Source organism: Rhinatrema bivittatum, chromosome 1 (assembly GCF_901001135.1).
Source record: "Rhinatrema bivittatum chromosome 1, aRhiBiv1.1, whole genome shotgun sequence".
In the NCBI taxonomy this organism is placed as follows: Eukaryota; Metazoa; Chordata; class Amphibia; order Gymnophiona; family Rhinatrematidae; genus Rhinatrema; species Rhinatrema bivittatum.
In genome coordinates, this window is record NC_042615.1 from 576,687,810 (window position 1) to 576,705,239 (window position 17,430).

A 17,430-nucleotide genomic window follows, 5' to 3' on the forward strand; every position below is an offset into this window, starting at 1 on the left:
TCACTGATTGAGTGACCAGAGAGTTGGATCAAGGGAGAGCTCTAGACTTAAAGCTGGATTTTAAGACCCACATGCAGGCGTCCATATGCGCACGGTTGCTTGCACACGCACATGGACGTCAACGTTATAAAATTGGATACCTGCACGCACATGTGCGCATGATTTTATATCAGCGCTTGCATGTACGTGCAAGTGCTGTCTCGCACGCATAAGTGGGGGGGAATTTATTAGATGCACGTGGTGACAGAATAGGCCTTTTCCACAGTTCCTTCCCAGTCCACTGCAGGAAAGTGGCAGACTGGGAGGGAACTTACTAAACCCCCTACCTAAAGTGCCTCCCTTTTACCCAACTAGCTCCAACTTCTGAAACCCTACTATCTGCCCTAGATTTTTTTGTTTTTAAACTTACTCGCTCTCCATAGCAGCAGCAGATTGTTCGGGCCGGTTAGCTCTCAGTGCGCGCTTCAGCAGAACTGTGCCTAATGTCATTGTCCTGGCCCAACCATGCCCCACCGAGACCCCACCCCCCAGCCCACCCCTTTTTAGTTTAGCTCTTCCAATGCACGTGCTGGGAGATACGCTCATGCCTGCGGGCCTCTGAAAATCCATGCAGCACGAGCAGAGAAGCCAAATGCATATCTCCCCAATTTTGATTGTGCAGGACTTTTAACATTCAATCGTTAGTGTACTTGGATTTTAGCAAGGCCTTTGACACATTTCCACATAGAAGACTTATAAATAAATTGTGCGCTTTTGGTATGGATCCTAGAGTGACTGACTGGGTTAGAAACCGGCTGAGTGGAATGTGACAAAGGGTATTGGTAAATAGAAATTTCTCTGAGGAGGGGGTTGTTACTAACCGTGTGCTTCAGTGATCAGTCCTTGGACCAGTTCTTCTTAAAATTTTTGTGAGTGACATAATGTAGGGTTGTCAGGAAAAGTTTGTATTTTTGCCTATGAAACCAAAGTCTGTAACAGGGTGGATGGCTAGGAAGGAGTAGAAAATATGAGGAAAGATCTAACGAAGCTCAAGGAATAATCTAGGGTCTGGAAGCATGCATTCAAGATGCAAAACCCAAAGGAAAGGTATAGTATTGGAGGCAAAATTCTTCTAAGTACAAAGGAAAGTGGGATCTAGGGTTAATTGTATCTGATGGTCTAAAGGTGGTCAAACAGGTAGAGAAAGCCAACAGCAAAAGCCAGAAGGATGCTTGGTGGCATAGGGGAGAGAAATGGTCAACAGAAAAAGGGAGGTGATATTACCCTTATACAGATCCCTGGTGAGACCTCACTTGGAATACTGTGTACAATTCTGGAGCCTGTACCTTCAAATGGATATAAACAGGATGGAGTCAATCCAGAGAGTGGCTACTAAAGTGGTTAGCGGTCTTCATTCTAAAGAATATGGGGATAGAGTTAAAGAGCTAAAACATATTCCCTAGAGCAGTGGTCCCCAACCCTGTGCTGGGGGCCCACCAGCCAGTCGGGTTTTCAGGATAGCCACAATGAATATGCATGACAGAAAATTTTCATGCACTGCCTCCGTGACATGCAAATTTTCTGTCATGCATATTCATTGTGGCTATCCCGAAAACCCGACTGGCTGGTGGGCCCCCAGGACAGGGTTGGAGACCACTGCCCTAGAAGAAAGGTGAGATAGGGGAGGTATGATAGAGACATTCATATATCTCAACGGTTTCCATGCACAGGTGGTGAGCCTTTTTCAATGGAAAGGTGGCTCTAGAACAAGGAGTCTTGAGATGAGGTTGGACGGGGGGTAGACTCAGGAGTAATCACAGGAAATATTTCTTTACAGAGAGAGTGGTGGATTTGTGGAACAGCTTCCCAGTGGAAATGGTGGAGACAAAAGCAGTATCTAAATTCAAGAAAGCATGGGATAAGTACAGGGAATCTCTAAGGAAGTGATGAGAATTATAATGCTAAATTAATTGCACAGATGGGCAGACAGGATGGGCCATACAGCCTTTTTATGCTAGCATGTTTCTGTTTCTTAGTTAATTATCCAAAATTCCAAGGCTTTCTTGAATTTGCTGGTGTGACTTGGCTAGATTGTTGAGATTTTTCTGATCTGCGAAATTTGAAATGGGCAGGATCATTTCTCATGTCTTAACTATCTCTTATGTCTAATCTATTACTTTATAACTTTTTCAGTTATTCATGAACTGTCAGCCTACTAGACTTCTTCTTCTCTCTTAAACTGGGAATAAGAGCTGAAATGGAGTCAACAGGAGTTTGGTGGTCAATCAGCTCATGTTTATTCAGTCTTAGTCACATCCTTATAGAGGCAACTGTGGATATAAACTTTGTGTCATTCCATCTTCTAGCTCTCATCTTTTCTATCTCAACTACATCGCATATCTTATACATATATGATATGGGATGTAGTTGAAGGATAAACATATTTATATCTGAGTACACTGGAAGAGTAGTCTAATGGTTAGAGCAGTTGAGTATGCATCAGCAAGACCAGCGTTCAAATCTCACTGCTGCTCCATGTGACCTTGGGAAATCACCTATCCTCCTTTGCTGCAGGTATAAACTTACACCTGAATTGTTAAAGGAGTTGTACACATAATAATCTTCAACAACCATTTATGAACATAAGGTGCTCTTACATGTGAAAATCCTATGGTCAATTCAATGGTACATATTGTAGCAATTTTCAGCAGCCCACTTACATGGGTAAAGTGTATATACACATGTAATGGCTTTGAAAATCAGGCCCTTAGATTGTAAATCCTCTGGGAATAGGGAAATAACTACAGTACCTGAATTTAATCTATATTGAAGGGGGGGGGGGAAGCAGAATATAAAAATCAGATAAATTAATGCATTTTGAAGTTTTTAAAAAGACAGACTTTTGATCACCCCTCTCCACCTCAATAATACAAAACATTTAAATAGGTATTCAGTTGTATTTTGGTTTGGGATCAGAGAAGACAAGGACTCAAAAGTAGAAGAAACAAAACCTTGGAAAGGGAGAGGGATCATAACATGGTTGTCATCATTCTTTTAAGTTTTGAATTGTTAATAGTATGCATGCTAATAGGCTAACTTGAAAATATTTACCATTTCTGAATATAATTCTACAAAAGAACATACTCTACTTGATCTTCCATTTGTATTAATCTATTGTATTGTTGAACAAAATATGCAAGAACTTACATGAATAACAAGCATGGTAGAGACCATTAGAGAGGTATTCAGATACTGTTGAGAGTTGTAATGTTCATAAAACTGAAAATTTAAACTATTATCTTATTTACATTTTTTATCTAATGACAGACTGTGAATAAATAATAATATATGCCATTATGAAACTGGATGATCTATAATCAAAACCAATTATATTATAGTGCTAAAGTTCCAAAAATGGGAGATGAACATGAAAGTAATTCCTTGCAACATGTCTCAGAAGAAAGAAAATCACAGAAACACTGAAGTGCTGTGAAATTTTGCTGAAAACACTTTTAATAACTTGCATGCTTCAGTTAATGCATTTCATAGCAGTATATGCATTAAAGATTTCAACCCGTTGGAACACGTGTCAGAATTACTTAATGCCTATCATGGAGTATATAATTGTACTTATAAAATGTCTCATAATCCTAACAATGATGTTTGTATTTTAAAATTGAAAATATAATATATAGTAATTGTTGTTATCTATATCTATTAATCTGTGTTAGAAATTCCACTGAAGCCAAGCACAAGGCAGTGTCTTCAATTACTGTAAAAACTGCTTTAACACTGTTCATTGCCTCATGTTGAGCAACGGATTTCAAAGCCTTACCAGTTGATAATATTAAACAAATCACAGTAACTTATTCATCTTACCCATTTTATGAAATTAAACAAAATGAATGAAAGATGAAATTCGCACCTCATAATCAATATCCAAATAACTGAATTCACCATTTGCAAGAAAATGATGTGTGTGTTTATCCACTGTAAAGTTTACTTGTTTGTTGAAATGTTCAATAAGAATGGAATGCCAGTGCTGATCATCCAACAGACTTCCCAAGGTAATATTTGTCTGACCGTTAGAAGAATGAAGTTTTGCATTGCCTTAGAAAAATAAAATTTGCAATTAATTATTTCAGCTTTCAGGTAGTAATTTTAAAATAAACAGTTTGTTAGATAGTGTATATGGTAACAGATGAGCCAATTAACAAATACATAATTTGATAGCATGATTTAAGGTGAAAAATATTCTGTTTAGTAATACAGCTCTTAAACCATACTTCACCTGAACTGTTTATTCTCTTTCGGTTTTTTGAACAACATACTAAAGAAATTCCTAAATCTTGTTAGAACCAATTTCAATAATTTATATTCATTATAGGGTACATTTTCAATAAGTTGCTGAGCAGAAAAGATACATAGAAACAGAGTCGTAAACAATTGGTGGTATAAAAAACAAAACAAACAGCCTATTTAGTCTGACCATCCACATTAGAAGTTCAGCTCTATAATCCCTGCCACTGCTTTAGAGATCTCATGTGCTTGTCCATTGCTTCCTTGAATTCATATATTGTCCTAGTTTCCATCACCTCCATTGGGAGGCAATTCCATGTATCCACCATTCTTTCTGCTCGTGAGTCTACCTTCTTGCATCCTCATTCCATGACATCTCATTCCAGAGCCTTGGGTATATAAATATTTTTATATCTCTCCTATCCTTACTTGCCCCTAGGGTATACATGTTTAGAACTTTAAGTCAGTCCTTATACACTTTACAATGAAGCCCACTGAATATTTTAGTATCCATCCTCTACCGATTCTACCTGGTTTATATCCTTTTGAAGGTGCTATCTCCAGAATTCTACATAGTATTCTAAATTAGAGATGTGCATTTGAGAGAAACAAAATAGGAAATGACAATGAAATGTCCTATTTCGTTTCATTTTGTCCTCAAAATGAAGCGTTTGAAAATCCGATGAAATTTAGTTGGTTTTCATGTTTCATTTTGAAAACCCCGTCCCCCCAAAAAAATAGTCACCAGTTAGGGCTAGGCCCAGGTCCAAGACTGGGGCCTCACCTAGGGAATATGTGAGGTTCAAAGCAGGAACTTCAGTTTATGCCTGAGCACAACTCAAGAGCCTCAGCCATCTCATAGGCCTGAGTCAAGAGCCTTGCCAAGGCATAGGCCGTGGCCCAAACAAGGTGCTATATCCTGTGCCCAAGCATAGGCCCAATTCCAGAGTCCAGCCAGGAGGCCATGTCCCAATGCCTGGGCCTCAGCCTAAGCCAACCAGTGTCAGATCCCAGTCCAGAGGTTGGGTATGAACACCAGGGCTTTGGCTTGGAGCCAGGCCTGGCCCAAGGCTTGGAGGCCGAATAACAGGTCTTAAACTCATTGCTCTCTTCTTTCCTCTTTCTTCTTTACAATGATGGCATCCACTGGGGATGCACCTAAATTAAATAATGGTAGCCCCTCCCTCCTCAGCAAAGGGTGCCATTTTGTTGTATGGCAGCTTAAATGAAGAGGGAGGCACCAGAGTTAATTAACTCTGACACATCCCCAGCAGAATACACCATTTTGGTATATGGCAGTTCATGAAAACTGCTGTACAATAGAATAGCCCCCTCTGCTGAGCAGGGAGCAGCCTGAGTTAATTAACATTGGCACATCCTCAGCAGATGCTATCATAAAGAAGAAAGAAGAGAATGATGTTTACGAGGCCCCACTGTCAAGCTTAGGTCTGAGCTGAGGACCTGGCATCGGGACGTGGACCCTGGATTGAGTCCTGGTGTTGGGCCTGGTCCCAGACCTTAGTCTATACAGAGACCCAGGATTCACGCCCCAACCTCCAGGCCAGGCCCCATCATCAGGCCTGGGCCCATTCAGAGGCCCTGGCATTATGACCTAGACTCCAGACTGGGCCCCAGTATAGGGTCCTGGCTTAGGTTGAAGTCTCAACCCTGGCCTAGGCCTCGGTTTCCAGCCTAGGTCGAGGTGTCGGGACCAGGCCTTGCAGCTTGGGCTTTGTATACAGAATAGACAGAGGTTATTGTGACCTACCATGGCCTAGGCTTTTGCAAGGCCAAGGCTTCAGCCTGTGCCTAGCCTGGTCAGTGGATCGCTTCTGAACTAGGTAGGTGGGGACCGGGGAGGATCCTGGTCTCAGCATTTTTATGAGTGGGAAGAATGGGTGGTGGAACCAGGCAGCCTCAGGAGGCCCTGTTTCTTTTTTTTATGTTTTTTTCTTTTTGCAAACTAATGAAAATGAAATAAACATTAAACCGAAGGAAACTTGCAAAAAACAAAACAATTTTTGTCCCTGTGTAACCCATTCCAAATGAAGTCTTATCAGAACTTGTAATGGCAAAATTATGTTCTTTTTTCTGCTGACCATTCTTCTTCCAATGCAACCATGAATCTTTTTGGCATTTGCTGTCACCTTATTCACCTGTTTGGTCATTTTGAGATCATCATATATGATCATGCCCAGATTTCTCTCTTGTTTCATGCATAGAAGAATTTTGTTCCATATACTGTACCACTCCCTTGGGTTTTTGCAGCCCAAATGTATACCATGCATCTTTTAGCATTAAATCGTAGCAGCCAGACACTATACCATTTTTCAAGCTTCCCTAGATCCCTCTTCATGTTTTCCACTTCTTCCTGCTTTTCTACTCTGTTACAGATTTTGCTGTCATGTGTAAAAAGACAAACCTTTCTGCAATATGTTTTATGAAAATGTTGAAAAGAACCAGTCCAAGGACCAATCCCTGCAGTATACCCTGCGTAATGTCTCTCTCCATGGAGTGAACTCCATTTACCATTACCCTTTGTGACCTTTCACTGAACCATTTTCTAACCACTTTAGGACCCGAACCAAGGGTGCTACGTTTAGGACCCTTGCCTTAGAATGAACCATCACCACCTGTACTCTGATACTGAACCATACCATCTGGTGATCACCAAATCTCACATGATCATTTGCTATGACATTAGAAATGTTCTCCCCATTGGTAAATACCAGGCCCCCTTGCATATAGGTTCCATTATCAGTTGATGGAACAGTTCTAGGTTCAGAAAATTTAGAATCTTCCTGCTTCTAAAAGACAGTCAGAATGTCCCAAGCAACATCCAGAAGACTGAAATCACTTAGCAAATACCACTTCTCCTTTCAAAATAATTTTGTGAATATCCTGAATTAAATCTCTATTTCCTCTTCTTGCAAAGAAGGTTTGAAAGCACACTAATATAAATAGATGTTCAATTCTCTCTTTCAAGATTATTTCAGCCAAACTTACCGTAACTGGCTAGGTTTGTGTCCGAAAATTCTCCTTAATCTAGCCAGATAAAATTTGCATAGTAAGATTTAAAACAGCTATTTGTGCAACTAGAGTTGTCTGTAGCTGAAAAACTGTACTGACCAGCTAAATCAAACTCACCCCAAGAACGCCTCCAGAGCCACTCCTTTTCTGACCAGCTAAATTTGTGCACCCTGTGAATTTGGACAGACAAATTTAGCTGGTTAATGGGAAAAAATATTCAAAGTCAGAGATTTACCCAGCTAACATTCAAAGGGGGTTATTTTCTAAAGCATTATCACGTGCGTTAGGGCCCTAACGCACGTGATAAGGCCATATTGCATGCAAAAAGGGCCTTTTTGCATGCAATATCATGCACATTGGGGGAGGGAGGAGTTGGGGTGGGGGGGAGGAGTCAGCGGAGTCTTCACTGCCAGTGATAATGTTACTAATATTATCGTCGGCAGTAGAGCGCCGAATAGCACCACCTTTCACAGTGGCGCTATTCAGTGCAAAAGCCGGCAGCCGGCACACCGCCGTGGTGCAAAGGCTGCGGGCTTTCACAGGCCCACCCCCCCCACCCCGTTTTCGCAGGATTCATCATTCTGTGAAGAATGATGAATCTTGGCCAAAGTTAGCTGCACAAACCTTTTGAATGTATATTTTATATGTTTTCCTAATAGCATAAAAAATGGCAGAATATGTTCTATGAACTCACAATTCACATTTAAAATGTTTTTACTTGAACAATTTCTTTCAAATAAGGCACATTTAAAAATATAAAAGGAAATAAAGATTTGTAAATTATAAAAAGTATGTTTTAATCAAATATGATACAAAAACTACAAAAGAATGTGTTACCTAAATTTAGCATTAGAAAAAGCTTTCCTCTTATAAGTTCTAACGTGATATGATCTCCATGATGTCCTTCTCCATAGAGCAACACTCCATCGCTCTGCATTGTCTTGAACTTCAGGGAGATGACATTCCTCACACTGCCCTTGGAGTTTTGATCAAGTTTGTAGAGAAGGCAACTTTTCCCATCAAAGCCAGCCACATCTGATTCTAGCAGTGAGAAATAAAAAGAATAAAATATAATTGCTCTCAGTTCAAATGAATGTCTTACTGTGTACAAAATATACATTAGATGCTAAGGAAGGGATATTATCCTACATTTTTTGAATTAGTATCATTGTGTTAGGAAGCAAAACTCTGTCATGAAGAGAGAGAATATTCCGGATTCTTGAATAAGCTCCAGGCTTAATGGGAAAATATTAGCATTAATGAATATTACAAATTAAACATTGAAAAGAAAAGTAATTATCTCCTCAGTTTTCCTGTTCAGGGACTCATACCCCATGGGATATTGTAAAACTTTCTTATGAGGGGCCAGAGGTTCAAATCTAGCAGAAATACTTTATGATATACCAATCACAATAATTTTTATGACCTTCAGATAAGGTTTTATATTTATTATCTGTAAATAAAGATTAAAAATGATGTCACATTTCTTCCTGAGCTGTACCATTTTCCTTCAGTTACCGGTATGTTCAGTTGGTAATCTTTTTCTTTGTATTGTCTGGTTCGGCATATAAAGGAAAATATATTTTATTTTTAAATCCTTTTCTTGAATATCTGGACCTGTTTAAAAGCTAACCCCCCCCCCCCCCCGCCCCACCACCCTTTTCATCCCTTCTCTTCCTTCAGTCCAAATTACCCAATATGGGTATAGTTTGGGCTGTACCTTCTATATTGCCCCCTTAATCAAGGCTTGCATCCACGAGAGGGGACCACAGTCCAGAATCCAGCACATGTGGCTTGAGTCAATGATGTCATCTGGCCGCAGCAGCATTACAGCAGCATCACAGGCCAAAACAATATCAATGTGACAAAACCAATATCCAAGCAACTGAATTGCAAGGGACATGGGTAAAGAAGAAGCATTATGGATTGTCCTAAAAAAATAAGATGGTGCTTCCATTTTTACTGATGTGATCGAAAGGTCCTAACTCAAATGAAAGAACTGGGCAGAGATCTATTGAGGACATCCAAAAGGTGGGAAAGAAGGGAGAAATGATGCTCGATGGATATTTTAATCTACTAGATGTAGATTTGAGCATCCTTTCTGTGGAATCTACAAAAAGTAGGGAGATAATGCATGTCCTTCAAGGGGCTCTGCTCATACAAATGGTAATGGAACCCACGAGTGTGGGTGTGATACTCAATCTAGTGCTCACTAATGGGGATAATGTCTCTGAGGTTTGGGTAGGGGCTCACCTGAGCACCAGTGATCATTAGACTGTGTGGTTAGATATCACGAATAGAATACAGAGAAGTCACACAAAGACCCGAGTTTTGGATTTCACAAATACAGAGGAAGAACTGGAAGACTGGGAGAAAATGGGTGAGGTGGAACAACAGTGAGCCAAATTAAAAGGAGCTATTACAAAGGCAACAAATCTATATGTTAGGAAAGTAAACAAGAGTAAGAGGAAAAATAAATTGATCTGGTACTCAAAGGAGGTGGCTGAAAAAATTAAGCAAGAAGATCAGCAATCAAGAAGTATAAAGAATAAAAAAAAAGGAACACAAGGAAGAATGTCTGTTAAAACTGAAGGAAACAAAGAAATAAATTAGGGAAGAAAAATTTCAAGTAGAAGAAAAGACTGCCAAAGTTGTAAAGCGAGTTGACAAAACATGTTTCAGATATCTCAGAGAAAGAAGAGAGTCCAGATGTGCTAAAGAGAATTTGAAAGGTGATGAGGAGCACTGTGTAGAGATAGATGAACAAATAGCAGAAACATGAAATAAATACTTCAGTTCGTTGTGGACTAAAGAAGACCCTGGAGAAGGACCATTGCTAGTTGACAAGACCGTAGATTGGCATGGGGTAGACAAAACTCTGTTTACAGAAGACAATGTATGGGAAAATCTAGAAAACTGAAAGTGGACAAGGCTATGGGGCCAGATGAGATTCATCCCAGGATACTGAGGGATCTCAGAGATATTCTGACTGCTGCTGACTGTCCTTTTCAATAGATCCCTGGAAATAGGAGCCATGCCATGTAATTGGAGAAGAATGATAGTGGTTCTGCTTCACAAGAGTGGTAGCAGAGAGGAGGCTGGAAACTTCAGCTGAGTTAGCCTCACGGTGGTGAGAAAATTAATGGAGACTGCTAAAGGAAAGTATAGTGAACTATCTACAATCAGGAGGGTTGCTGGACCCAAGGCAGCATGGATTCACTAGGGGAAGGACCCTGCCAGACAAATCTTATTGTTTTTTTGATTAGGTGAGTAAAGAATTGGATCATGAAAGAGCACTTGATGTGATCTACTTGGATTTCAGCAAAGTTTATGATATGGTCCCACATAGGTGGCATGTAAATAAAATGAGAAGCTTGGGAGTAAACACCAAGATGGTGGCATGGATTAAAAACTGGTTGATGGATAGAAAACAGTGTGTAATAGTAAATGAAATCTACTTGGAAGAAAAAAAAGTTAAGTGGAGGGCCAAAATGATTGGTGTTGGGACCAGTTCTGAACAATATATTTGTGAACAATATTGCAGAAGGGATAGAAGAAAATGTTTGTCTATTTGCAGATGATACTAAGACCTGTAACAAAGTGGACTCACCAGAAGGAGTAGAGAGAATGCATTGTGGTTTAAAAAAGCTTGAAGAGTGATAGAGGATATGGTAGCTGGAATTCAATGCCAAGAAGTACAGAGTCATGCATCTGGGGTACAGTAATTCAAGAGAGCTGTATGTGATGGGGGATGAAAGACGGTTAGGCATGAAGCAAGAGGGGGACATTGGGGCTATAGTGTCTAGTAATCTGAAGACAGAGAAGCAATGTGACAAGGTGATATCTAAAGCCAGTTGAATGCTGGGCTGCATAGAGAGAGGAATACCCAGTAATAAAAATGAGGTGATAATGCCCTTGAGCAGGTCCTGGGTGAGGTGCCACCTGGAGTACTCTGGTCAGTTCTGGAGATCATATCTCAAAAGGGATAGAGATAGGATGGAGGCAGTCCAGAGAAGGTCGACTAAAATGGTGTGGGGGGCTTATGAGGAGATGCTGAACGACCAAAATTAGTATACCCTGGAAGAGAGGAGGTGCAGTGAAGATATGATACAAACCTTCAGATACCTGAAAGGTTTTAATGATGCACGAACTTCAAACTTTTCCATTCGAAAGGAAACAGTATAACTAGGGGTCACCAAATGAAACTTCAAGGGGGCAACTCAAAACTAATGTCAAGTAATATTTCTTCACAGAGAGGTTGTTGGATGCCTGGAATGCCCTTCTGGAGGAGGTGGTGAAAGACAAAAAGAGTCAAAGAATTCATAGAAGCATGGATAGACACTGTGGATCCCTAAAGTCTAGAAAAGAGTACATGAGGGTATCCCGTTCGATGTGACAGTTACTACCCATGGCAGAAGCACAGGGATTACTATCCTCAACCAATCCTTGATACTTTTGATGCATCTAAAAACATAAGAAATTGCCATAATGGGTCAGACCATCAAGGCCAGCATCCTGTTTCCAACAGTGGCAAATCCAGGCTACAAGTACCTGGAAAGTACCCAAACACTGATTAGATCCCATGCTACTGATGCTAGTAATAGCAGTGGCTATTCTCTAAGACTTATCCGAAAAAGCAAATAACTGATTCACTTTTACCTGTTCTAGACCTCTCATGATTTTAAAGACCTCTATCATATTCACCCTCAGCCGTCTTGTCTCCAGGCTGAACAGCCCTAACCTCTTTAGCCATTCCTCATAAGGGAGTTGTACCATCCCCTTTGTCATTTTGGTTTCCCTTCTCTGTACCTTCTCCATCGCAACTGAATCTTTTTATAGATGCAGTGACCAGAATTGTACACAATACTCAGGGTGCGATCTCACCATGGAGCAATACAGAGGCATTTTGACATTTTCTGTTTTATTCACCATTCCATTCCTAATAATTCCTAACATTCTGTTTACCTTTTTGACTGCTGCAGCACACTGAGCCGACAATTTCAAAGTATTATCCACTATGATGCCTAGATCTTTTCCCTGGGTCGTAGCTCCTATGGAACCTAACATTGCGTAACTACAGCATGGATTATTTTTCCCTATATGCATCAACTTGTACTTGTGCATATTAAATGTAATCTGTCATATGGATGCCCAATTTTCTAGTCTCACAAGGTCTTCCTGCAATTTATCACAATCTGCTTGTGATTTAACTACTCTGAATAATTTTTTATCTTCTGCAAATTTGATTACCTCACTTGTCATATTCCTTTCCAGATAATTTATAAATATATTGAAAAGCACCGGTCCAAATACAGATCCCTGAGGCGCTCCACTGTTTACCTTTTTCCACTGAGAAAATTGACCATTTAATCCTACTCTCTGTTTCCTGTCTTTCAACCAGTTTGTAATCCACGAAAGGACACCACCTCCTATCCCATGGCTTTTTAGTTGCCTTAGAAGTCTCTCATGAAATATTTGTCTCACGCCTTCTGAAAATCCAAATATATTCCATCTATTGGCTCACATTTATCCACATGTTTATTAATCCTTCTAAAAAATGAAGCAGATTTGTGAAGTAAAACTTGCCTTGGGTAAATCCATGTTGACTGTGTTCCATTAAACTATGTCTTTCTATCTGCTCTGTGATTTTGATCTTTAGAATACTTTCCACTATTTTTCCCGGCAACATCACTCTCCGCTTTGATGGTGGGGGGAGAAAGCGAATTGAATTCAGATGGCAATCAACAAAGACCCATAACTTTTGCAGTCTGCTGATACTGATATGCAGACATAAAGGGGTGGATTTTAATACCTACGCGCACGCGTCCATGTGCGTGAGCTACCCGGCGTGCACACATGGACGTGCAATTTTATAACATGCACGCATAGGTGTGCACATGTTATAAAATTGGGGGTTGGCGCGCGCAAGGGTATGCGCAATTGTGCAACTTGCGTGCGCTGACGGTCGCGGCCTTCCCCCATTCCCTCCCAGGCCGCTCCGATTTCCAATTTTCCAACCCCCTAATCTAACCTTCCTACCCCTTCCCCTAACCTACCTATCCCCTCCCAGCCCTATCCTAAACCCCGACCTTTGTTTTACCTTCTGCGCCTGCCTCTGGACAGGTGCAAGTTGCACGCACCGGCAATCTGTCGGCACGTGATCCCCCAGCACTTCGGCAAATGGCTGTTGTGCCGGGGGCCTCTGACCCCACCCAGCCCGGCCCCCAGACCGCCCCACCCCCTCCCTGCCCCCTCCCCAACCCTTTTTGAAGCCCTGGGACATATGCGCGTCCCAGGGCTTTATGCACGTGCCCGGGCCTTTCTAAAATAGGCCCAGTGCATGTAGGTCTTTTAAAATCCAGGCCAAAGGAAAAATCACAGGACTGCTTCTCAGGACAAGTTTAAAAGCAAAGCAAGTCAGCATTGCCAGAATTTTCAGGAAGGCTCCTCACCCAGTAAAAATGTTTCTAGCAGTAATTTTTAATGGGTTTGATAGTTGCTTGCCTTTTGACTGCAAATATTATTACCCTTATCATAAGGATTGGGGAGGTTACTGCATGGACTATCCTTAAGACAAACTTGGAAGTGACCTACACAGCGCAGTAGATATTATCACAAGAAGTTTGCTGGGCAGACTGGATGGACCATTTGATCCTTTTCTGCCATCATTACTAAGTTACTATGTTACTATAATGTCTCAAATAGCCACGCAGCTATCGCTTGCCAGTTCAGGAAGGACAACAATGCACTATGCCACCAAAGTTAGTGCCAGGGCCGACCCCTCCCCTCCTCTGCAGGGTACAAGGATGCCTGGTTACTCACAGCATCCGCACACCCGGCATGTCACACAGTTTTTGGTTTTTTTCCAGTGGCTGAATCTTTTTTCCTCTTTTGCATGTGTAATGTTAAGAGTATTCTTTCTTGCCTACCCCTGCTGTAGAAACCAGCTTCCCCAGCATCTTTACCCTTCTTTCTCCCTGATCAGTTTTTACTTTACATTCTTTTCTTCTAATTATCACACTTGATTTTTAATTTCTATTACCTAGTTTAATTTTTAGGGAGTTTTGACATTTAAGAATTTGTGAAATAAGGAATAATCATAGAACTTGAACAGGAAACAAATAGTGCAGACAAATGTCTATTATAGCATACTATCACTGTTCATACATACATCAAATTCAGTTCCCAAAATCTAAATTCTGCTCTAGAAAAATATCTGATGAGCTACCAAATAATGACAGATTGCTATATTATGAGCCTGACTTTCAAAACTGTTCATAGTACACCATTTGTGTATGTAAGCGGGTCCACGGAGATTTATTTGCTTATTTATTTATTTATTTATTTATTTCTTATATTTTCTATACCGTCGCCAGGACATGCCATCGTAATGGTTTACAATACATAAAAGTGAGTAACAACAAATATGTTTATGTTATTATTAACAGGAGCTGCACAGTTTATAAAATACCCCATATTTCTTCCCCAAAAGTATATGTGTTTCAGTACATGCATAAATTTGTAATATAGCAAAATGTATATTTTCAATACCCATTTTATAAAAATACGTGTGTATATTGTATGTACACAGGGATGGTAACTTTTAAAGAAGTGCACAGGCGCATATGTGCATGCATTTGCCAGCTTACAAGCAGTAACGCGGCTATTTAATAACATATGCGTGTATATGCGCACTTGTTATAAAAGAGGCTGAGCATGCACACCTGTGCACACATGTTTAAGCGGACATGCATCTGTGTGCACAAATACCACGTCTACCATATAAGTGGGGGGAGAATAAAAGCTGGGTCATTTTCCCAGTTCATTCCTAATTCACCCAATTAAGGGATAGGACTTCCAAACCTCACAGGTTTAATAGCTTCCTCTCTCCCCTGTTAGCTCCGACCCTTAAAACCCTGCTGACATGCTTAGATTTTTTATTTTATAACTTACATACCATCCATAGCAGAATTAACGTTATGCGGCAGGAGACCCTGGCACATGCTTGTGCGCGTAAGTATTTACGCGCTGGTTTCAATGTGAAGTTCAGGAACACCTATACCCTGCCCAGACTACACCCATGCCCTGCCTCTTTTCTGGGAACAAATTTTTGTGCGCATAGTGGGAGGTACTTGCATACCCGGGCAGCTTTTAAAATCCACTCAGTGCTCACCAGCCTGACATATTCATGTATCTCCTGGTTTTGGCACAAGATGGGCTTTTAAAATTGACCTTAATAATTGTAACAATGTGCACGTAGTAACCCAGAATTAAGACAGAAGCAGAGACTTTAAAAAAATATATGCATACTTCACTTATGAAAATACATACTTGTGCATAGAATCACCAGTATACCAATACCTCCACCATTTTACCCAAACCTTCCAGCACATTATCCTCAATTCCCACCAGTTCACCCAGACCTACCACCCAAAAACTACAGACAAAAGCCAAGTGTGATTTCAGTTGCATGAATCAATTAGCAGGTATAAAAGTGTACAGACAAGTTCAATAATGTCTGTATGTATACAGTTAAAGCAGCTTGTGTGCATAGTTCTGAAGTCCACCCCAGAATGCCTTAAACCACCCTTTTTTTCCCCTGAGTACACTCATGTGATCTTTGTAAAATAACATATGTGCACTTACATGCTAATTTATGAACACACTCCCCGAGTTTCCCTGAAAATTACCTCTTATAAAAGAATGGGTATCAAACTGCTTGTAAACAATGGTAACAGAAGATTGTAGAGAGCTATTGGAGGCTGGAGAAGAGGGACATGATGGTGGAAGAGGGAGAAAGAAAGATGAGAAAGAAATGGGGAAAGAGAGAAGAAGAGGGAAGGTAGTGGCTAGAGATAATCGTAGGGAAGGATGCTCTCCCTCATCCAAATATCCAATATGGAAATTTTATGACATAAGAACATAAGAAATTGCCATGGTGGGTCAGACCAAGGGTCCATCAAGCCCAGCATCCTGTTTCCAACACCATGGAGCAATATAGAGTCATTATGACATTTTCCGTTTTATTAACCATTCCCTTCCTAATAATTCCTAACATTCTGTTTGCTTTTTTGACTGCTGCAGCACACTGAGCCGACAATTTTAAAGTATTATCCACTTTAATGCCTAGATCTTTTCCTGGGTGGTAGCTCCTAATATGAGACCTAACATTGTATAACTACAGTAAGGGTTATTTTTCCCTATATGCAACACCTTGCACTTGTCCACATTAAATTTCATCTGCCATTTGGATGCCCAATCTTCTGGTCTTGCAAGGTCCTCCTGTAATGTATCACCATTTAATCCTACTCTCTGTTTCCTGTCTTTCAACCAGTTTGTAATCCACGAAAGGACATCGCCTCCTATCCCATGACTTTTTAGTTTTCTTAGAAGCCTCTCATGAGGGACTTTGTCAAACGCCTTCTGAATCCAAATGCACTACATCTACAGGTTCACCTTTATCCACATGTTTATTAACCCCTTCAAAAAAATGAAGCAGATTTGTTAGGCAAGACTTCCCTTGGGTAAATCCATATTGACTGTGTTCCATTAAACCATGTCTTTCTATATGCTCTACGATTTTGATCTTGGAATAGTTTCCACTATTTTTCCCAGCATTGGTCTATAGTTACCTGGATCGCCCCTGGAGCCTTTTATAATATTGGGTTTACATTGGCTACCCTCCAGTCTTCAGGTACAATGGATGATTTTAATGATAGATTACAAATTTTAATAGATCAGAAATTTCATTTTTGAGTTCCTTCAGTACCCTAGGTTGCATACCATCCGGTCCAGGTGATTTGCTACTCTTTAGTTTGTCAATCTGGCTTACTACATCTTCCAGGTTCACAGTGATTTCATTCAGTTCGTCTGACTCATCACCCCTGAAAACCATCTCCGGAACTGGTATCTCCCCAACATCCTCATTAGTAAACACGGAAGCAAAGAATTAATTTAGTCTTTCTGCAATGGCCTTATTTTCCCTAAGAGTCCCTTTAACCCCTCGGTCATCTAATGGTCCAACTGACTCTTTCACAGGTTTCTTGCTTCGGATATATTTTAAAAAGTTTTTATTATGAGTTTTTGCCTCTATGTCCAACTTCATTTCAAATTCTCTCTTCG

General features: G+C 40.5%; 1 protein-coding gene across 1 annotated transcript in view; it reads right to left on the reverse strand.

Annotated features, from left to right (window-relative positions):
- CNTNAP4 (contactin associated protein like 4) overlaps nt 1-17,430 on the reverse strand; it is a 1,044,358-nt gene that overhangs the window by 540,159 nt on the left and 486,769 nt on the right. Inside the window, exons 5-6 of the mRNA XM_029616960.1 lie at nt 8,146-8,349; nt 3,905-4,089 (exon numbers count right to left, since the gene is read on the reverse strand). Coding sequence (XP_029472820.1) covers nt 3,905-4,089; nt 8,146-8,349 — 389 coding nt within the window. The remainder of the gene's footprint in view (nt 1-3,904; nt 4,090-8,145; nt 8,350-17,430) is intronic.